General features: G+C 44.1%; 1 protein-coding gene across 1 annotated transcript in view; it reads right to left on the bottom strand.

The window, feature by feature from the left end:
* Nucleotides 1-24,068, bottom strand: part of WNT2 (Wnt family member 2) — a 233,456-nt gene that overhangs the window by 122,566 nt on the left and 86,822 nt on the right. Inside the window, exon 4 of the mRNA XM_077471742.1 lies at nucleotides 18,242-18,506. Coding sequence (XP_077327868.1) covers nucleotides 18,242-18,506 — 265 coding nt within the window. The remainder of the gene's footprint in view (nucleotides 1-18,241; nucleotides 18,507-24,068) is intronic.

Below are 24,068 nucleotides of genomic sequence, written 5' to 3'. Positions count from 1 at the left end.
TAATGTCTAAACTGCCTGTAAAAAAAAGTGAGTAAACCCCTTCATTTAAAATGTCCAAATTGGGCCCAATTAGCCATTTTCCCTTCCCAGTGTCATGTGACTCCTTTAGTGTTAAAAGGTCTCCCGTGTGAATGGGGGCCAGGTGTGTTAAATTTGGTGTTATCGCTCTCACTCTCTCATAATGGTCACTGGAAGTTCAACATGACACCTCATGGCAAAGAGCTCCTTGAGGATCTGAAAAAAAGAATTGTTGCTCTATATAATGATGGTCTAGGCTATAAGAAGAATGCCAAGACCCTGAAACTGAGCTGCACCTCGGTGGCCAAGACCATACAGCGGTTTACCAGGACAGGTTTCACTCAGAACAGGCCCCGCCACGGTCAACCAAAAAAGTTGTGTGCACATGCTCAGCATCATATCCAGAGGTTGTCTTTGGGAAATAGATGTATGAGTGCTGCCAGCATTGCTGCAGAGGTTCAAAGGGTGGGGGGGTCAGCCTGTCAGTGCTCAGACCATACACCGCACACTGCATCAAATTGGTCTGCATGGCTGTCGTCCCAGAAGGAAGACTCTTCTCAAGATAATGCAATGAAAGCCTGCAAACAGTTTGATGAACAAGCAGACTAAGGACATGGATTACTGGAACCATGTGGTCTGAAGAGACCAAGATAAACATATTTGGTTCAAATGGTGTCAAGCGTGTGTGTCAGCAAACAGGTGAGGAGTACAAAGGCAAGAGTGTCCTGCCTACAGTCAAGCATGGTGGTGGGAGTGTCATGCTCTGGGGCTGCATGAGTGCTGCCAGCACTGGGGAGCTACAGTTCATTAATGGAACCATGAATGCCAACATGTACTGTCACATGTTTTAGAAGAAAAAAAAGACTGAAAATATTTTTACTTTCTGCTAAGAACCATATCCAATAAAACAATTTCAGTATAAAACGTTTTCATAAATTTTGGCCAATATGTATTCTGCTACATATTTTTGGTAACAAAAATCCTGATAAGTGTATATTGATTGGCTTATGCAAAAGTTCTAGCATCTACAAACTATGGGATATATACTGGAATTGTTGTATATTTATTTATTTTATGTTAGTAATGGTGGTGATCAGCAACTTGTGTTGGACAATCAGACACTTTTGACACTTTGTGGCAACCAGTGACACTAATACAGTGATCAGTGCTAAAAATATGCACTGTCGCTGTACTAATGATACTGGCCGGGAAGGGGTTAAACATCTAGGGCGATCAAAAGGTTAAATGTGTGCCTAAGCAGTGTTTGTGTGTACTATGTGTGCTGTTTTTACTTAAGGCTGTGATGGATTTTATTCCTTGCTTTGCAAGGAAAGAAAATCCATCACTTCCCCCTGTCAAGACGGAGCCCTGCCTTGTTTACATATACAGGCCATGTAGTGCCATAACTGTTGGCAGAAGGAACCATAGATCACAGAGGGGTGGCAGGCATACACACGCGTGGCCATTGCTGAAGATGCTTATCTTTTCAGGCTAGTCTTCTTTTTTTATAGTGACAAACTGGCTTTACCCACTATTTAACCACTTCCAAATTGCCCACCGTCATTTTACATCGCTACTTTTAAGAGGAATACTGTTGTTATGGTAGCAGCTAGCTACCATAACCCCAATATCCTCTTCAAGAGCAGGCAGTCTGCTTCAAGATAAAAGTGGTCTCTGTGGCAGATTCGCCCTGAGATCACTTTAATCGGTGCCCTCCGCCGCTTACCGGAGCTGTCGGTAGCCCAATGCTCTTAAAGGGACAGCTTTTTTTTTTATTAATTTTTTTTTTATTGTATTTTAGTGTAAATACAAGATCTGAGGTCTTTTTGACCCCAGATCTCATATTTAAGAGGTCCTGTCATGCTTTTTTCTATTACAAGGGATGTTTACATCCTTGTAAAAGGAATAAAAGTGACCCCATTTTTTTTAAAAGAACAGTGTAAAAATTAAAAATAAAAGGTAAAATAAATAAGAAACAAATAAAATTAAATTAAAATGTGCCTCATTCTAACACATGCAACCTATAGAATTTTTTTAAACATCGCCTATGGAGATTTTTAAGGGTAAAAGTTTGTCACCATTCCACGAGCGGATGCAACTTTGAAGCGTGACATGTTGGGTATCAATTTACTCGGGGTAAAATTATCTTTCACAATATAAAAAAAAATTGAGCAAACTTTACTGTTGTCTTATTTTGTTTTGTTTTTTAATTACAAAAAGTGCATTTTTTCCAAAAAAAGTGCACTTGTAAGACCTTCGGAGACTGGGCCACAGGACAGTATTCCAACATCATGACCCTAAACACACCTGCAAGATGACCACTGCCTTGTTAGCATATCTCCAGACCTAAACCCTATTGAGCATCTGTGAGGCATCCTCAATTGTAAGGTGGAGGAGCGCAAGGTCTCTAACATCCACCAGCTACGTGATTTCATCGTGGAGGGGTGGAAGAGGAATCCAGTGGTAACCTGTGAAGTTCTGGTGAACTCCATGCCCAAGAGGGTTAAGGCAGTGCTGAAAAATAATGGTGGCCATACAAAATATTGACACTTTGGGCTCAATTCGGACAATTTCACTTAGGGGTGTAATCACTTTTGTTGCCAGCGGTTTAAACATTAATGGCTGTGTGTTGAGTTATTTTAAGGAGACAGCAAATTTACACTGTTATACAAGCTATACACTCACTACTTTACATTGTAGCAAAGTGTAATTTCTTCAATGTTGTCACATGAAAAGATATATTAAAGCATTTACAAAAAATGTGAGGGGTGTACTCACTTTTTTGAGATACTGTATAAATATATATATATATATATATATATATATATAATATATATATATATATATATATATATACACACACACACACACACACACACACACACACACACTTGTTAAATATGTTGTGGTTGAACAACGTGCTATTTAACGAATATATTAAATTAAAATGTGGTTGTTAAGGGACCAGGACCCGCTGTATCAGCTGGGGATTCCCAGGTCTGGTATGGATTTTAAGGGCAACCCCACGTCAAAAATGTAAAAAAAAAAGGCATAGGGTTTCCCCAAAATTCACACCAGTCCCTCACCTTTTTCAGAATCTGGAAGATCCCTTTAACAATAAGGCCTTGTACACACGGTCGGAGATTCCGTCGGAATGTTTCCTATCGGAGCGTTTTGTCGGATATTCCAACTGTGTGTGGTCTGTATCGGACTGATTCCGTCGGAATATCCGTCGGACCAACTTTTCCAACTTGCCGAAAATATTTCCTGACAAAATGCTCCGATCGGACATACTCCGATCATGTGTAGCCTACTCCGATGGACAAGGTGCCACGCATGCTCAGATCAAATTCCTAGACCAAAGCTATTGGCTACTAGCCTGAACGTAGTCCCGTCGTAACGAAATAACGTCATCACGTTATGTACAATCGGATTTTCCGACAACTTAGTCTGACCGTGTGTATGCAGCATCACTTCCGGACCGCTTCCAGAATTAATCAGTCAGAATTACTCAGACGGATTTGGTTGTCGGAATCTCCGACCGTGTGTACAAGGGCTTAAAAGGCCCCCGGATTCTGCCCCCCCCCCCCAACCCCCCATGGCATACATAGTTTTTCTACTCATTCACCAAAACAATGTACACAGCAAAAAATAAAAATCAAAAAACAAAAACACAAAATTTTGACAAGTCCTTCATCAAAAAAAGAAGTCCCCTGATATACATCCATCATCAAATAACATTGTTGAGCGACAGAGGTCCATGTCAATCACAATGAACAATGGCTGCCAACCCACAAGGAAAAAAACCCTGCTTGCCCATCAACAACCGACTGCTCCTAACGCTTGACACTCATTAAATGACACTCCGCTCCCCGAAATGCTAGCATAAACAAAGGGGTGGGGGTCACCCCATAATTGACTATATATGGGCGTATCCATATTTGGCCAATGACATCATAAGGATGGTGGTCACGCGGTGATGTCATTGATGATGTATGGTCCTTTGTCCATATATAGACCTTTGTTTACTTTAGCAACGGGCAAGCGGAGCAGTCATTCGGTGAGTGTCAAGTGAAGGGAACAGTCAGGTGTGGGCAGGCTCTTCTTTTTTCCTGTGTGGGTCGGCAGCTGTTGTTCATTGTGATTGACGTGGACTACATACAGTGCCTTGAAAACGTATTCATACCCCTTGCAATTTTCCAAATTTTGTCATGTTACAACCAAAAACATAAAAGTATTTTATTTGATAGACCAACACAAAGTGGCACATAATTGTGAAGTGGAAGGAGAATGATAAATGGTTTTTAAATTTTTTCTTTTACAAACAAAAATCTGAAAAGTGTGATGTGCATCTGTATTTAGCCCACTTTACTCTGATATCCCTAACTAAAATGTAGTGGAACCAATTGCCTTCAGAAGTTGCCTAATTAGTAAATAGCCTACCTGTGTGTTTAATTTCAGTATAAATAGAGCTGTTCTGCAAAGCCCTCAGAAGTTTGTTAGAGAACCTTAGTGAACAAACAGCATCATGGAGGCCAAGAAATACACCAGATAGGTCAGGGATAAAGTTGTGGAGAAATTTAAAGCAGGGTTAGGTTATTTAAAAAAATCCCAAACTTTGAACATCTCACGGAGCACTGTTCAATCCATCATCCTAAAATGGAAAGAGTATGGCACAACTGCAAACCTACCAAGACATGGCCGTCCACCTAAACTGACAGGCCTGGCAAGGAAAGCATTAATCAGAGAAACACCTAAGAGGTCCATGGTACCTCTGGAGGCACTGCAGAGATCCAGAGCTCAGGTGGGAGAATCTGTCTACAGGACAACTATTAGTCATGCACTCTACTAATCTGTTCTTAGAAGAGTGGGGAGAAGAAACCATTGTTAAGATAAAGACAAAAGAAGTCCCATTTGAAGTTTGCGAGAAGTCATGTGGCGAGTACAGCAAAGATGTGGAAGGTGCTCTGGTCAGATGAGATCAAAATGAATCTCTTTGGCCTAAAAGCAAAAAGCTATGTGTGGTGGAAAACACTGCACATCACCCTGAACACACCATCCCCACTGTGAAACATGGTGGTATCAGGGTTAGAATGGTCCAGTCAAAGTCCAGCCCTAAGACCAATTGAGAATCTGTGGCAAGTCTGTTCAAAGATGCTTTCCAGCCAATCTGACAGAGCTTGAGTGATTTTGCAAAGAAGAATGGGCAAAAATCTCACTCTCTAGATGTGCAAAACAGGTAGAGACATACCCAAACAGACTTGCAGCTGTAATTGCAGCAAAATGTGGTTTTACAAATAATTGACTCGGGGGGGCTGAATACAAATGCACACCACACTGTTCAGATATTTGTAAAAAAAAAATGTGAAAACCATTTATCATTTTCCTTCCACTTCAAAATTATGTGGCACTTTGTGTTGGTATATTACATAAAATTCCAATAAAATACATTTACGTTTTTGGTAGTAAAGCGACAAAATATGGAAAATATCAAGGGATATAAAAACTTTATCAAGGCACTGTAATTGATTATGGATTGTACATCGGGCGACTTACTTTTATTTTTTAGTAAAAGTCAAAAACTTTGATGAGTGTTAATTTACATGTCAATTACCCCATACTCATTTGCATGGGGGATCTGGGGGCCCTTTATTGTTAAAGGGGGCTTCCAGATACCAACAAGCTCCCCGCTCGCAGACTCCCACAACCATCAGGTAGGGGTTGTGAAGAAGAGGCCCATGTCCTCATCAACATGGGGACAAGGTGCTTTGCTGGGTGTCTCGCCCTGGTAAAGTACCCCCCATGTTGAGGGCATGTGGCATGGTATGGTCCAGGGAGGCGCACACTTGTCATCCCCTTTCCTGGTATGGAATTTGGGGGAGACCCCACAACATTGTTTTTTTGTACGGGCCCCCCCTAAAATCAATACCAGGTGCTGGCACCCAATCATGTGACCAGAATAGAGAAACTTCAGAATAGGTAAGTATAGACATCTTTCCTTTTACAGGGTAGATAGAGTAGGCTTAGAATGGGTGTGGGAGTTGATTTAGGCTAAGTTAGGTTTTGACAGAAATTACACTTGAAATATGTAGTCAGCTATAATGTTCTCCAATTGCCCACCAGTGCAAACTGTTCTTCAATGCTATAGCACACCGTGTACAGATTTTCAATACCCTTGTTATTGGCTAACTGTTCTTCTCAGAAGTTGGCACAAAGCTTGAAATCAAATTACAGACATCCCTAGCAAAAGAAGATTCAAACTTTCAAAGTTAAAAACCAAACCCTGTAAGCAGTTCTATAAGGGAAACAAGAATTTCATCAGTAACTCAAACAGAAAGAGGTATGGATTAACAATTAAGTTTACTAAAATCCCTAAAACAAGCAACACCATATAATCTGTGAATTGCACAAGGTTTGGGAACATGTAACACACTAGGGCGTACACAACACACAGGGCTCAGGAGTGCATCCTGTGCAGTGCTGAGATGTGTGAATCACACAGGGCACAGACAAAAATCAGCACAATGAACAGTACTTGCATATACCCACCCCCCAAAAGTAACCATCTATTTGCTCACCTTTTGCTTATCTCTGTGCCAACACCCCCCCCCCCCCATCCACAGCTCACATCATCTCCTCCCATTCCACATCTCAGCTTCATCCCTATCGACCCATCCAAATGTCACCTTTTTTCCTCCGTCCACATTTTACTTCACTTTCCACAACACGCCTCTTCTTCCCCCAGCCAAAGCTCACCTATTCCTTCCCTGTCGACAGTTCACCTTAGCACCCCCCAGTCCACAACTCACCTTTGCACCCTGTGAACAACTCACCTCTGCATCTCGATCTATAGCTCTCACCTCTTCTATCCCCAATCTTTCACCTCTACACAACCTGCCAACCTTCTCCCTACAGCCTTCAGCTCTGCACAACACTCCAACCTCCCCACAGCTTTCACGTCTGCACAATACCCTAACCCCCCCCCACCGCTGCTTCTCTGTGCAATCGTCCCCCATGGCACAAAGGTAGAGAAAGTAAAACAAAAACGTCCTCTATCGCTTACTGTGTTTAGTGGTTGGAGGGAGCTGGGCTGCCGGAAGTGACAGAACTGAAAAAAGCCCTGGGTATATTAATGCTTATAGTAAACAGAATTCTAAGACAGCATAAAAGAAAAAATTAAAAAGGAAGCTAAAACAAAGTACTTCTTTTAAATCTTATAAATACGTCATTCCTTTCAAAGTGACCTTATGCGAACAGTTAATACCAGACGTACAATTGAAATTCAGAGAAAATAGCACAGTCTGAGAGGAACATTATAAAATCAGGTTAAGTGCATCTTTGCTTATTTCATTCCTTAAGTGCACTTTCTACATCAGCTCATTCTATGTAAATCTGACATCGTAATCAATACATTTCAAGTCCTGATATACAGAAAGATGTGGATTCTGAAAGTGAAGTCACCACACTGATATCCAACATTGGAAACTGCTATTCCATTAGGGCTGATAAGTACGTCACATCAAAAACCAAAAAGAAAAAAAGAAAAAAGATCTTGTGTATAATAGCTGTTCATTAAAAGTAGATTCACTGAGCAGCAACATTATGTCATTGCTCTCCATTGTGAATAGTAATGTTCACTCAGGGTAGATATAAGATTTTATTTTCAGTTTTAAATCTTGAACTGGGAGAATTTTTTATTTTATTTTATTAGTACTATTTTTCCAATAGGTTAGTCAATGGGTCTCAGCAGGTATTAATAAACTGTGCAGGTTTGTAAAGCGTCAGTTTATTTTATCATCATTCCTGTAGGCCAGGGGTCGCAAACTGACAGCCCTCCAAGTGTTGCAGAACTATAAGTCCCATGAGGCATTGGAAGGCTGACAGTTACAAGCATGACTCCCGCAGGCAGAGGCAAGATGGGACTTGTAGTTTTGCAATAGCTGGAGGGCCGCCAGTTTGAAACCCCTGCTGTAGGCCCTTTGAGCCCCCCTGGAAGCCTGGCTGAACAACTCCCAATGCCCACATCCTACCTTGTTGCAAAAATTTGTTTTTCACTCCTGTAAACACTTCATTCACTGGTGCATAAAGTCAATGTATGTGAATGTAAATTCACATGAATGACCAATATACTGGTTTATCAAGTTGATACAGTTAGTCTGAATGCAAGCCCCTCATTTCAGGCATGAACTGTAGTCATCTATAAAATGCTACGTAATTCTGCTGGACTAGCATTAGATCCTGAAAATGTCATCACTATGTTGATATATATTGCTTTTAAGTTTTAGCCCAGGAATTGGCTTCTGCCAAGTTGTTTAGCTCAGGGCTCAAAATTTGAAGTCCTTAGCTACTAGTAAGGCCTTAAGAGTTACTCTGCATCAGTTGCCCTACCCAAACCCTACCCTTCTCTGCCCCACCCCTAAACACGTCCTCATAAATTATCTCATGAAATGACACTGTTAAATGAAAATGTAAAATAATTATTACAATTATTATGGTTTCATATGTACTATAATGTTTTTTGTTGTCTCATTTTGCTTGGCCCAAGACGGGTATCATGGTTTGCGCATTTAGGGATCTCTGTTGCTCTCTATGAGTCCCATCCACATTGAGGAGCTTTGCTTTTTCCCTTCTTCCTCACACCGCATTCCTAAGCCTTATTATTCTGTGGTATGGGACTGGATCCTTTGTTTTCTTCTCCCCTGGCTCCAAGTATGTAAAGGCATATGGACACCCAAGGGCACCGCTGGGTCATTCCCCAAGTGGCTCCCGATTCGGGGTGGACATGGGCATGTAATCCCCTTTGGGTTAGAAGCCATGATAATCGCCGCTTTATCTGCCTCTGTGAAAGCCTTTTTTTTTCCCGCCCCTTTTAGGGCGGAGAGCCAGCGCAGCCCCATTTCCATCAGTATCCACCTAAACGGACCTCGTGTTAGCACTGAGGCACTATGGGGATCGTAGTTTAAACGTCGATTCGACGGGCTTTGCACATGCTCATTGTCTCCCCCTATGGCTGTCCGCATCGAGCCGGTGACGTCAGACGCCGGCTCGATGGATGGGGGATTTAAAAAGCAGCGCTGTCATTTCACTTGCACTGCAGGTTCAATACAGACATTGCCGCTACGCTGAATCTTCTTGTTTGGGTAAATATACTTCCTCAGTTTAACTTTATACTGCTGTAACACCTTTTCTTATCTATACATACTTATTTATCCCTCCTTTTATTTGCTTGTAGGTTCAGCAAGCTTAGAGTGGCAGCTTAGCGCTGCACTCTGTAGCTTACAAAAAACACTGTAATGAGTCGATTGATTTGTTCATTGTGATCTGTTGCATTTGTATTGCATCAATATCATTACATGGAACTAATCCTCTCATCTCTTACCATTACTGCAGGTAAAAACAATTTTATTCTCTTTCACAGCGTACTAGTTATATATTCCAAACAGTTACTACTTACAACTTATACATTAATTAGGCTTAATTCTAATTATAATTATAAACAATTGTTTTATTCCTTAAATAATCAGTATTTTTTGTCTTAATGTGGAGGCTTTTTTCTTCAGCCCCGACCCCCTCATATAATTGAGGGAATTATATCGCTTACTTTTTCTGTTACAATGTAACACTTTTCAATGTCTGTATTGAATTTGCAAACTTAGTATTCATTTCTAATAATTTTTTTTGATCTTTGTAGCGCTTGCTTACCTCCATCTATGCCCTACATTGGGCTAGGGTGTTTTTAGCACTTGATCCTGTCCCACAATTCTTGCCATCTATTCCACTATCTATTGGCTTGTGTGTTGCGATGCTTGGAATGTACATACCTGGGTAAGCATTGCACCTCCTTGGATTAAGCACACTGAGACTATTTTTATATTAATAATGTCCTGTATCATATATGCATTTAACTGTACGGCACATATGTACATTCTGTACTCTTAAACTTTTTCTCTATGTAATTGTTAGTTGCATACTCCCCTGAAGAAGCACAAATGCGAAACATGTCGGGAGGAAGTACGATCAGTCTCAGCAACTAACACTTTCAGGATCCCCTATACTCTATGCCATGCATTTTCTGTATAATGAGTGTATTTGCTGTTATTGTCTTTACAAATCATATTTTTAATACATTTCTAAATAAAAAAGTTATGAATTATTTTAAAAGAAATCTCTGTTTCTCTATAAATTGTACCGTATAAAAATCCCCTGCTCCCCTTTTTTCCTTTTTTAGGATACAATATTTGCAGAATCATTAGGGGATGAGGTACCTATAATAGTAATGTGTCTCTGGGATAGTGTGGACCAACATATTTCTATGACACTGTTAAATGTTTTATGCAAAATTAAGTTGCAAAAATAAATATTAACAAGAACAACTTTAATAATATTAACATAAAGCATATCACTACCCATCAGTGCAGCCTATAGGTGCTCATCAGTGCAGTATATCAGTACCCATCAGTGCCAGCTCATCAGTGCAGCATATAATTTCTGCCTCATCAGGGCAGCATATCATTGCCCCCTCATAAGTGCAGCATATCATTGCTGCCTCATAAGTGCAGCATATTAGCACCTATCATTGCTGCCTCATCACTGCACTATTAGTGCCCATGAGTGATGCCTATTAGTGCCCATCAGTGCAGCCTATTAGTGTAGCATATCAGTGCTGCCTTATCAGTGTCCATCACTGCCACCTCATCAGTGGCCATCAGTGCCCATCAAAGGAGCCCCATCAGTGTTCATCAAAGGAGCCCCATCAGTGTCCATCAATGCAGCCTTATCAGTGCCTATCAATGCCCACCAGTGCAGCCTATCGGTGTCAAAAAGTATAGCTTCATCAGTGCCGGCAATGCAGCAGGCATTGCAGGGGAGAAACAGGAAGATTTCTGGCTGGATCACGCAGAGTGGGGATCACCCACTGTAACACAGCTTGAAGATGAAATGTTGACCGTTGTCAAACAAATAGTGATGGGCAAACTTCCGACGGGATGTTTTGCAAACGCGAACGCGGCCAAAAGTTCGCAAACCGTAAAGTTTGCGGCGGACCCCATTGACTTTAATGGCAGGCAAACCTTAAAAACCTACAGGTCATATTTTCAGCCACAAAATACTTACTAGCTGTGCATACATAGTCCCACCACATGGTCACTGACATAAGTATTAAGTGAATCTGGGATCGACAACGACAAGCATTCTTTTTTTAATCTGTGAAATTTTGACAATTCAGGAGTGCATGAAGGCCATGGAGGAGAGGCAAGGTCAGGGCAGGCTATGAAGGGGGTGCAGGAGATGATCAGTACTACAGTCAGGGCAGCGCAGTCTTGTGCCAGTGTCCCAACCTGTGCTTGAGCCCCTCCCTCTGCCCGGCCCTTACCCCCACCTATGCAGGGCTCCGCTGTGGTGGTCCGGAGGTGCCAGTCCAGTGCTGATCCTCAGCCATGGTGCTGGCACTGCCTGCTGATTGGCTTCTCCGCTGCTATCTCCCTCACTGTCTGAAACCAGCACCGTGATAGAGACTGAGCACTGACACCAGCACCGTGATAGAGAGCACTGACACCAGCACCGAGATAGAGAGCACTGACACCAGCACCGAGATAGAGAGCACTGACACCAGCACCGTGACAGAGAGCACTGACACCAGCACAGAGATAGAGAGCACTGACACCAGCACAGAGATAGAGAGCACTGACACCAGCACCGAGATAGAAAGTACTGACACCACACCAGCACCATGATAGAGAGCAAAGAGACCACACCAGCACCGTGATAGTGAGAACTGACACCAGCACTGTGATAGAGAGCACTGACACCAGCACCGTGATAGAGAGCACTGACTCCACACCAGCACCATGATAGCGAGCACTGAAACCAGCACCGTGATAGAGAGCACTGACACCAGCAATGTGAAAGAGAGCACTGACACCACCACCGAGATAGAGAGCACTGACACCACACCAGCACCATAATAGAGAGCACTGACACCAGCACCGAGATAGAGAGCACTGACACCAGCACCGAGATAGAGAGCACTGACACCACACCAGCACCGAGATAGAGAGAGAACACTGACACCAGCACCGAGATAGAGAGCACTGACAGCAGCACTAATACTAGTAACTCGCTGCGGGACCCAAAAATATGACACCACTCAACCTCTTCAAACAGGAGGGTACGGGCATATAGTACGGTGTGCTTTTTTTGTACAAGGAAGTGAGCCAAAGGTAGAAAAAAGGTCCGTGTGCTTAATTAAATAAATCGTTTATAGAGCTATGCATATACATGGTCTACTGGTCACATGTGTTGAATTCCTCTGAGATCCATGCCTCATTCATTTGTATAAATGTGAGGTAGTCAACACTGTCGTGAGCTAGGCGAGTGCGCTTATCGGTCACGATCCCCCCTGCTGCGCTGAATGTCCTTTCGGACAGGACACTGGATGAGGGGCAAGCCAACAGTTCCATTGCAAATTGGGCAAGCTCTGGCCAGAGGTCAAGCCTGCACACCCAGTAGTCCAGGGGTTCATCACTCCTCAGAGCATCCACATCGGCGGTTAACCCGATGTAGTCGGACACCTGTCGGTCTAGGTGTTCCCTGATGCTGGATCCGGATGAGACCTGTCGATAGGTCGACTGAAAGAATGACCTCATATCAGAAGTCACCAACACATCTTCAAACCGCCCTCTTCTTGCAGACACTGTTGGATTGGTACCTGCAACTCTTTCTCTGGGAGTGGGAATTCCTCCTCTGCCAGCTCACGCAAAAGCAGAATGCAGTATTTCTCGAAGCAAGGCCTGGAAGTGCTCCATTCTGACAGCCCTCTGTGACAGTGGTAACATTTCCGCCATTTTGTGTTTGTATCGGGGGTCTAAGTACGTTGCCACCCAGTACTGGTCCTTGACCCTAATGCTTTTTATACGGGGGTCCCTGTTAACTCACTGGAGCATGAAGGCCCCTATTTGCACTAAACTGGAAGTGGTGTGGTGTCCTGGCTCCTGCTCATCATCCAGGATAATGTCGTCCTCCTCTCCCCATCCACGCACAACAAAAGGCATCCCAGAATGGTTTAAAGCATGCTCTTCTTGCTCCTCCTCATCCACCCCGACACCATCCTCCTCTGACTCCTCTTCAGACTCCTGTTGTTGACTTGTCTCAGATAGAGTAGCCCCCCCTGGGAATTCATCTAGCATTGCGACTTCCTCATCTTCCTGCTCCTGCACGGCTTGATCAATGACACAACACAATGCACGCTCCATAAAGAAGGCATAAGGTACCATGTCACTGATGGCGCCATGGTTGTGACTGACCAGTTTGGTGATCTCATCAAATGGCCGCAGAAGTCTGCATGCTTTGCGCATGAGCAGCCACTGGCATGGTGAAAAACAAACCAAGCTCCCCAGAACCTGTTCTCCTGCAGAATTTGTACAGGTAGTCGTTAACTGCACGTTTCTGCTGCAGCAGCCTATCAAGCATATAGAAGGTTGAGTTCCATCGTGTCGGGCAATCGCAAATAAGACGTCTGACCGGCAGATTGTGTCACCGCTGAATGTCAGCAAGGCGAGTCATGGCTGTGTAAGATCTTCTGAAATGGGTCGAGATTTTCCTTGCCTGCCGTAAGATGCCCTGGACCTCAGGGTATTGGACAATGAATCGCTGCACGACCAAGTTTAAGACACGTGCCATGCATGGCACGTGTGTAATTTTGCCCTGTTTCAATGCGCTAAGCAGATTGGCACCATTGTCACACACCACTTTACCAACTGTCATATTGAGCGGTGTTAGCCACTGATCTGCCTGTGAACGCAAAGCTGAAAGGAGTGCAGGGCCAGTGTGGCTCTTGGCTTCCAGGCACAACAGACGCAGCACAGCATGGCAAAGTCTCACCTGGCATGTCGAATTGGTTCTGGGAATCTTGGGCAGTGCAGCGGAAAAGACGCTAGCAGCGGAAAAGGAGGAGTCAGCCGAGGAAGAGAGGGAGGATGGAGTAGGAGGAGGAGAAGAGGCAGGCCTGCATGCAATCCGTGGTGGTAAAACCAAATCTACATGGGTGCCACGGGCTAGTGGGCAGTAAAAGTTATATACCTTCCCTGCCCGTGTTTGCTAGACCACGTGTCTGTGGTCAAATGTATCTTAGCACCGACAATGTGTGCCAGAGATACATTCACTTGCCGCTGAACATGGCCATATAGTTCTGGGATGCCCTTCTGTGAGAAATACTTCCTTCCTGGGACCTTCCATTGTGGTGTCCCAATGGCCACAAATTTTTGAAAGGCCTCTGAGTCCACCAGTTTATATGGCAGTAGTTGGTGGACTATCAGTTTTGATAAGCCAGCCGTCAACCGTTGGGTAAAAGGGTTATCTGGCGTCATCATTTTTTTACGCTTGAACATTTGGCCCACGGAAGCCTGCCTTTTTACAGAAAAGCGTGAGGACGGCATGATGGAAGGTGGAGTGGAAGACAATTGTGAGGAGAGAGGAGAAGGAGAAGTAGAAGACGAGGCTGGACGGTGAAAGCCTGGAGTGTGGCTTTGTGGGTTCTGTGCCTTCTTAAGGCGGTCGTCCTTAGGTGAGTGTTGGGCTTACCGCGACTTATGCGTTGACTGCAAAGATTGCAGATGGCAACACTATTGTCAGCAGCGGACACGTTAAAAAAAGCCACACACTGCGGAGCCATGTGCTGGTGTCCTGGGAGCGCCAGATGTGACCGTACATGGTTGATGCCTCACTCCTGATACATTAGCAGTCTGCTTTGTCCCTCCTGTGCAATCTAAGTTCTGCCTGCTTCTCCTCCCTATCTGCTGGTCCATATCTCCCTCTGAACTCCCCTCCTCTTCCTCTCTTGTGGGCACCCACGTGACATCACTAGACACATCATCATCAACGTCACCTTCCCCACCTCTATAATTAGAGGTCTCGGAGTAGGCAGCAACAGCGGGGACCAACCTCCTCCTTGGGCTGATCTGGGTACTGTCGTCAGACAGCTGAGTGGCAGTTGTTGCTACCTCCTCTTCTTGATCAAATGCCAAGAATGGCTGCGCATCGGAAATGTCTTCTGATGGATTGGAAAATAATTCCTGTGACTCAAGCGGAAGGTATATGGTGGTGATAGTGTTGGTGGTAGTGTCTTTGGGGTGCACACAGCAGAGAGTGAAGAGGGTGCAGATCGAGAGGATGAGGATGGTGCAGAAGAGTAATGCCGCGTACACACGACCGGATTGTATGGCGTACTTAGTCCGTCATACAATCCGACGGACAGTCCGTCGTACTTTCCACTGAACGTACTTGACCACACACGGATACCCAAACAGTCCGACGAAAGCTTGCGCGATGACGTACAGCACGTACGACGGGACTCGAAATAGGAAGTCCAAGACACAGCAAAGCCCTGTAAATCCTTTCTGGGCATGCGTCATTCTTAGTCCGTCCGACTAGCATACTGACGACCGTATTGTCCGCTGAAACCAAAGTACGACGGACAGAATTTCGGAAAAACCGAAATTCTTAGTACTCCGGACTGCACGCTGAAAAAGTCTGCTGAAGCCCACACACGAGCGGATTGTCCGCTGAAATGTGTTTTGACGGACTAAGTACGCTATACAATCCGCTCGTGTGTACGCGGCATTAGGCTGAGTGAGCCACTCAACCAAGTCTGGTGCGTCCTTTGACATAATCGCACACACCTTCTGCAATTTGCCACTTTGGCTCAAGTCTGTTGCTCCTGCCCTACCCCTACCAGCCCTGCGGAAGGGCCTGCCTCTTCCTCTGCCTGTCATTTTTTAAATGACCCTGTGACAAAAGTCTCTAGAGAAGTGCAGTATGTATGTGGAAGAAGGTATATAACATCCTGCTTCAATCTGTCGTTTTTGGGGGCCACTGGTCCATCACACCAGTTATAATATTTTTTTCTTGATTGCCTTTGTCACTCTTTGTAGTATCGCTGCAGAACCGCTCAGCAGTCACAATGCTGCACAGTGGAAATGCACTATACTATGCTTTCTATATGTGCAAGTATTTTATACGTGTATTACACTCCTATATACTGCACACCAAATAGTACACCTATACCAGTCCTTAAAAGGACCTTTGTGGACCTAGTAGCTAGTGATTTGCAGACTGTCCCTCAGTCCCTACACTGATAAAAGACAGCTGCTGAAACGGTCAGCAGTCAAGCATACTAGGCTTTCTATATTTGAAAGAAAGTATATTATACGTGTACAACCCTATATACTGTACACCTATACCAGTTCTTAAAAGGACCTTTGTGGACCTAATAGTAATAGCTAGTGATTAAACTGACTGTCCCTGCTCCACACAGCGTCCTGTCCCTACACTGACAAAAGACAGCTGCAGAATTGGTCAGCAGTGCACTCAGCAACCTGCAGAACAGCAGTCAGCAGCAGTGCACCAGAACCCTATATACTGTACACCTATACCAGTCCTTAAAATAACTTTTGTGGACCTAATAGATAGTGGATTTGTGTCACTACAGTCTGTCCCTGCTCCACACAGCAACCTCTCCCTACAGTGACAAAAGACAGAATGTAAAATGGCCGCCAGATCAGGTCTATTTATAAGGTAGGGGGAATGTCCAATTGTCCATGTGCTGAAATGTCTCAATTGGCTGTCCTGTACCCCATGATGGATGTGCCATCATGGGTCAAAGTTCTTTCACAATGTAAACGCATATGTCCGCCGTGCGAACAGTCCAGAAGTCCGCCCGGTTTGGCGAATCGCGAACATGCAAAATTCGCTGCAAACCGACCGCCGGGCGAACCGCAAGGCCATCCCTGCAAACAAAGTCCCACCTCCTTGAGCAACACTGGACCAGTGTCAATCATAGGAGCCAGTATAGAAGGTGGGACTTTGACAGTGGTCAGCTTTTCAAATCCAAGCTGTGTCACAGTGAGAGATGCCCGCTCTGTGTGATCCGGCCGAATCTCCTCCTGACAGTTTCCTGGCTGATCGCTTTTGTCAGAAGCGGTGCGGCCTTTTTTTTTACAGGGCATCAGAGCGAGTAATATTATTTTATTCCTCTCACATATACCACAAGCAAACAGGGAAGGCGGCAGAAGAGTGTTGCTCTCTACTTAAGATTAGGGTCACCAGTAGTAGTTATGCCTCCTGTAATGTGGGCTTATCCAGAGTTATTTCAGAAGGTATATGATATAGCACATTCTACTGTAAAATAAGATCTGAAGGCTCTCTCCAACAGTGATTTACAGAAATCAAAGTATTTAAAATATAGCAAGCTTGCACAGGTTTTATAATAGTTTTTGTACTCCTCTTTCTTTTAATTTATTCCACCAGTTGTATTTTGTCTACTCACAATATTCATTTGGCCACAGGTGATGATGGTCTATATGTCCTTCAATACATCGGGATCAGATTCCTAGCCACCTTTAGGAGGTGAGGAATCATTGAATTCTTGGGAATGAAGATGGGCATTACAGTGTTCACTCGTTTTGATCCTTCGATGTCGGCTCTTCCCATAATTGTGAAGCAGAATTCACCAAGCGTTGGATTGTTCACCCACTAATAGGGAACGTGAGCTGGGTTTAGACCGTCGTGAGACAGGTTAGTTTTACCCTACTGATGATGTGTTGTCGCAATAGTAATCCTGCTCAGTACGAGAGGAACCGCAGGTTCAGACATTTGGTGTATGTGCTTGGCTGAGGAGCCAATGGGGCGAAAGCTACCATCTGTGGGATTATGACTGAACACCTCTAAGTCAGAATCCCCCCTAAAAGTGACGATACCGCAGTGCCGCGGAGCCCAGGTTGGCCTGGGATAGCCGGCCCCCACCTCGCCTCGGGACCGAAGCGCAGACGGAAGAGGGGCCGCCTCTCTCACGCAGCGCATCGCATGTTCGTTGGGAACCCAGTGCTAAATCATTCGTAGACTACCTGATTCTGGGTCAGGGTTTCGTGTGTAGCAGAGCAGCTACCTCACTGCGATCTATTGAAAGTCATCCCTTGAGACAAGCTTTTGTAAAAAATAAAAAAATAAACAGTGTTCACTCATCACACAGCTTTGAATGGTTAACTTTAGACATCATTTTAAAGGTAAAGTCCACTTTTTGCAAAATTATCTGGTTTGTGGGAGGGTGTGCTTGTCACCATGTTACACCCTAAATAAAAGTGTAACATGATGTTTTTAAATGTGGACTTAACCTGTAATGTAAAAAATGCATGATGCTTTTAATAAAAATATCTATTGATATAGAACTTACCAGCATCCCTGTCTCTGATACAATAGTCAGGTGAATTCTCAAAGTATACAAGATCATTGGTAGTAGGCTTCTTAAATCTTTTATTTGCCACTGTAAAGCCTGTTCCATCTTGATTCATAACAACTTGTATAGCTCCATTATATTTTTTACGAAGGAAATCTCCCGATTTTCGGAAATCCCCCATAGTTAGCCAGCATGTCCTCAAAGTACATGATCCACTTACTCCATGGCATTTGCATTCTTGTGTCATGAACCTCTTGACAGCCTAGACCACAAAGACAAAATTAATCTATTATCAACACACAGACCACAAACACTATCTTTATTATTGTACTATTGTGTAATAGAAAGTAAAAATTAGATATACAGTATGTACAGTTGTGCTCTTAAATTTACATAGCCTGGCAGAATTTATGATTTCTTGGCCATTTTTCAGAGAGCATGAATGATAACACAAAAACTTTTCTTTCACTCATTGATAATAAATGGCTTCGTGCCAAACACTAACAATCAACTGTGTTTACTCTTTTTAAATCATAATGACAGCAGAAACTACCCAAATGACCCTGATCAAAAGTTTCCAAACCCCAGTTCTTAAAGTGGTTGTAAACCCTTACAAACCACTTTGACCTACAGGTAAGCCTAGATTAAGGCTTACCTGTAGGTCCAAGAAATATCTCCTAAACCTATACGGTTTAGGAGATATTTAATCGAAGACAGCCACATGCGCCGTAGACAGCAGTGCGCAGGCGCACTGGGCAGGCCACAGATCGCGGCGTTATGACGCGAGTGTCGGCTTCCGTGCGCATGCGCGGGAGTGACGTCATCACTGCTCCGGCGAATCACAGCGCCAGAGCAGCGAGACCCAGAAGTCACTGCGGGATCCATGGCTGCGGCAGACATGAAAACGGAGGTCCGCTTCGGGGGCTTCGTTCTCAGGTAAGTTATTCATAATGAGCTAGTATACTATGCATACTAGCTCATTATGCCTTTGCCTTGCTTCCCCCCCATGGGTTTATTTGTGGATGAGACTCTTTATCTTCTCAGATGGTAAAGCTGCCCATTCTTATTACCAAAAAGCCTTCAGTTCCTGTAAATTCTTGGGCTGTCTTGCATGAACTGCACGTTTTGAGATCTCCCCAGAGTCGCTCAATGATTTTGAAGTCAGGAGACTGAGATGGTCACTCCAGAACCTTCACTTTATTCTGCTGTAGCCAATGATGAGTTTACTTGGCCCTGTGTTTTGGATCATTATCATGTTGGAATGTTCAAGTACGTCCCATGCGCAGCTTTCTGGCTGATGAATGCAAATGTTCATCCAGTATTTTTTTTTATAACATACTGCACTCATCTTGCCATCAATTTTAACCAAATTTCCCTTGCCTTTGTAGCTCACACATCCCCAAAACATCAGCCATTCTCCTCCGTACCTTTCATCGTAGGCCTTGTTGACTCCTCTCCAAATGTAGCATTTATGTATCCAGTGAAGAAAAAAATGCTAAATATATAAAATTCTAATCTGGGCACAAGTCATCTTGGCGAAGCCAAAAGCCACTTGGAATCTTGACACTCATCTGCAACATTTATGAATGAACTTTATTATTTTAATTTAACCACTAGCCTACCACCCACCGTCTTATGACTGCGGGACGTTAGGGCTCTTGTTCTGGCCGGACGTCATATAACGTGAGCCCATGTAAACAGGCCATGCGCGCAATCGTGTGCGCGCAGCCCTGTACTGTCGGTGGCGGCGTGTTTACCACGTGATCAGCTGATCCTTTCCCAGCCGATCACTAAATGTAAACAAACCGTGGTAACAAAATGTTACCGGGTTCTCCCCCTCACTCACCGATCATGTGCGAGAAGGAGATTGCGGTAACATCTTGTTACCACCTACAGTGTACACCAACATACACTGATTGCCCCCCCAATAAAGATGACCTGTCACCACCTATCAAAGTACCTGTCACAGTTCATCTGAGTACCTGTCACAGGCTATCAGAGTACCCGAGTACCTGTCACAGTCTATCAGAGTACCCAAGCACCTGTCACAGTCCATCAGAGTACCCAAGTACTTGTCAAAATCCATCAGAGTACCTGAGTACCTGTCAAAATCCATCAGAGTACCCGAGTACCTGTCAAAATCCATCAGAGCACCCGAGTACCTGTCAAAATCCATCAGAGTACCCGAGTACCTGTCACAGTTCATCAGAGTACCCGAGTACCTGTCACAGTCCATCAGAGTACCCGAGTACCTGTCACAGTCCATCAGAGTACCCGAGTATCTGTCACAGTCCATCAGAGTACCAGAATACCTGTCGCAGTCCATCAGAGTACCCGAGTACCTGTCACAGTCCAACAGAGTACCCCAAGTACCTGTCACAGTCCAACAGAGTACCCGAGTACCTGTCACAGTCCATCAGAGTACCTGTCAGTCCATCTGAGTACCTGAGTGCAGTGGGGATGTAAAGTATTCAGACCCCCTTAAATTGTTCACTCTTTGTTATATTGCAGCCATTTGCTAAAATCATTTTTTTTCCTCATTAATGTACACACAGCACCCCATATTGACAGAAAAACACAGAATTGTTGAAATTTTTTGCAGATTTATTAAAAAATAGAAAACTGAAAAATCACATGGTCCTAAGTATTCAGACCCTTTGCTGTGACACTCATATATTTAACCCAGCTGCTGTCCTGCTGTCATTTCAATCCAGCTGTGTTTGATTATAATGATTGGACTTGTTTAGGAAAGCCACTCACACTCACAATGCATGTCAGAGCAAATGAGAATCATGAGGTCAAAGGATCTGCCTGAAGAGCTCAGAGACAGAATTGTGGCAAGGCACAGATCTGGCCAAGGTTACAAAAAATTCTGCTGCACAGAGCACATATCAGAGAAGTTCTTACCGAGGCAGAGGTGCCGAGAGTGGTTCCCCCTTGCGACTAAGCGCAGTTCGCCCCCTGGAGGTGATACGGGGAGCAAATGGCACAAAGAGGCACAGGCAACCCAGGTGGCAGGGGAAGCCTTGCGTGAAGGTCTGGAAGAGATGGACACCTTATGTAGCAACTGGCTGGTAGCTGTAGAGGGCGGAACGCCCGGCTGGGGGTCAAACACTGATAGTCCTAGATACAGGCACAGGCTCAGGTAAGGTGTCTTAGGGAGACACAAGTAAGTCCGGGTCACAGGCCGTGGGTCAGGGCAGGAGACCAGAGGCAAGTCCGGGTCACAGGCAGAGGGTCAAACACTGGAGAGAAGCGGAGTCTGTATAACAAAGCCGAGGGTCAAGTCCAGGAGATAAGCAGCAGCGTCAAAGAACAATCGGAGTCACAACAGGTAATCAGATGCACAAACAGGTTTTCAGGTAACAGGAGCTGAAGACAAACCAGCAATTGATGTGTGCGCCAGAGCAGCTTTTATAGGCCGCCAGGGGGATGCTAAACCTGCGCCAGTGCGCACGCCTGAGCGCCGGACCGCGAATGCGCTGGAGCGCCGTTCCGCCACGCATGCATGCAGGGACACGGCTGGGGCGCCTGGATGGCCTGAACCCCTGGCAGCACAGTGGCTTCCATAATCCTTAAATGAAAGACGTTTGGGACGTCCGGAACCCTTCCTAGAGCTGGCCGTCAGGCCAAACTGAGCTATCGGGGGAGAAGAGCCTTGGTGAGAGAGTTAAAGAAGAACCCAAAGATCACTGTGGCTGAGCTCCAGAGATGCAGTCGGGAAATGGGAGAAAGTTGTAGAAAGTCAACCATCACCGTAGCCCTCCACCAGTTGGGGCTTTATGGCAGAGTGGCCCAACGGAAGCCTCTCCTCAGTGCAAGACACATGAAAGCCCGCATGGGGTTTGCTAAAAAAAACACCCGAAGGACTCCAAGATAGTGAGAAATAAGATTCTTTGGTCTGATGAGACCAAGATAGAACTTTTTGGCCTTAATTCTAAGTGGTATGTGTGGAGAAAACCAGGCACTGCTTATCACCTGTCCAATACAGTCCTAACAGTGAAGCATGGTGGTGGCAGCATCATGCTGTGGGGGTGTTTTTCAGCTACAGGGACAGGACGACTGGTTGCAATCGAGGGAAAGATGAATGCGCCAAGTACAGGAATATCCTGGATGAAAACCTTCTCCAGAGTGCTCAGGACCTCAGACTGGGCCGAAGGTTTACCTTCCAACAAGACAACGTCCAACAAGACAACGAACCTAAGCACACAGCTAAAATAACGAAGGAATGGCTTCACAACAGCTCTGTGACTGTTCCTGAATGGCCCAGCCAGAGCCCTGACTTAAAACCGATTGAGCATCTCTGGAGAGACCTAAAAATGGCTGTCCACCAACGTTCACCATCCAACCTGACAGAACTGGAGAGGATCTGCAAGGAGGAATGGAAGAGGATCCCCAAATCCAGGTGTGAAAAACTTGCATCTTTCCCAAAAAAGACTCATGGCTGTATTAGATCAAAAGGGTGCTTCTACTGAATACTGAGCAAAGGGTCTGAATACTTAGGACCATGTGATATTTCAGTTTTTCTTTTTGAATAAATCTCCAAAAATTCCAATGATTCTCTGTTTTTCTGTCAAAATGGGGTGCTGTGTGTACATTAATGAGGAAAAAAATGAACTTAAATGATTATAGCAAATGGCTGCAATATAACAAAGAGTGAAAAATTTAAGGGAATCTGAATACTTTACGTCCCCACTGTATATATACATAAATACATAGGCAATCATAAAAATAAACCGATTAAAAAAAAAATGATTATATATATATATATATATATATACACATATATATATATATATATATATATATATATATATATATATATATATATATATATATATATATATTTCACAAATAAGTAACCCCTACCTCCCTTGAGTTATAAGGTTACAACATATAACTAGGAGTTAAACATTTTTGATGAAATCAGATAGCATATGTTTATTAGATCATCACTATAATCATGCACATGTACAGTATCTCACAAAAGTGAGTACACCCCTCACAGTTTTGTAAATATTTTATATATCATTTCATGTGACAACACTGAAGAAATTACACTTTGCCACAATGTAAAGTAGTGATTGTACAGCTTGTATAACAGTGTAAATTTGTGTAAGTTTTTGTGTTATCATTCATATTCTCTGAAAAATGGCCAAGAAATCATAAATTCTGCCAGGGTATGTAAACTTATGAGCACAACTGTGTATTAAAATTAAGCTATTCCCAGTTTTGGACAGGGCCTGTTGATGAATAGCAATTTTCAAGTTGTGATACAGATTCTTGACTGGGCTATTCTGGGACATTCAAATTATTGGTTTAAAATCACTACAATGTAGCCGAGTTTGTATTGAGGGTCATTCTACCAATGGTAGGGAAACTCCTGTCCTAGGCTTGGGTTTTCAGCAGACAAACAAATATTATTCCCAATTTACCTGGGTTGTCATTTATCAAACTAAGCTATGAGATTTGTTGGTGTTCTTCTACACCAGGGGTGGCCAAATGTGGCCCGCGGAGACCCTCTGATGTGGCCCGCAACCTCCTGCTCTGGGATGGCGGGTTGGCAAGCCCAGATTGGAGGTTGCCTACCTGCCATGCCAGAGCATCAGTGTTGTGAATGAAGCAAGTGGTAGAGGAAGCGAGCAGCTGCGGAACAGAGCTGCATAAGCCAATGCTTCCTGTATAGATAGCACCGGCTCCTGTCATTGGCAGAGTGATACCTAATGCACTCTGCCTGGGAAAGCAAGTTTATTACTAAAATCACAGTGTATACAGGGACATCTCTGTTCTGCAGTGTTTACTGGGCTTCTTTCAAACTGATCTG

Source organism: Lithobates pipiens, unplaced genomic scaffold (assembly GCF_037356315.1).
Source record: "Lithobates pipiens isolate NorthernLeopardFrog02 unplaced genomic scaffold, aLitPip1_a1.2 Scaffold_8, whole genome shotgun sequence".
NCBI lineage: Eukaryota > Metazoa > Chordata > Amphibia > Anura > Ranidae > Lithobates > Lithobates pipiens.
The sequence above is the reverse complement of the archived record's forward strand: the minus strand, read 5'-3'. Positions and strand labels throughout refer to the sequence as shown.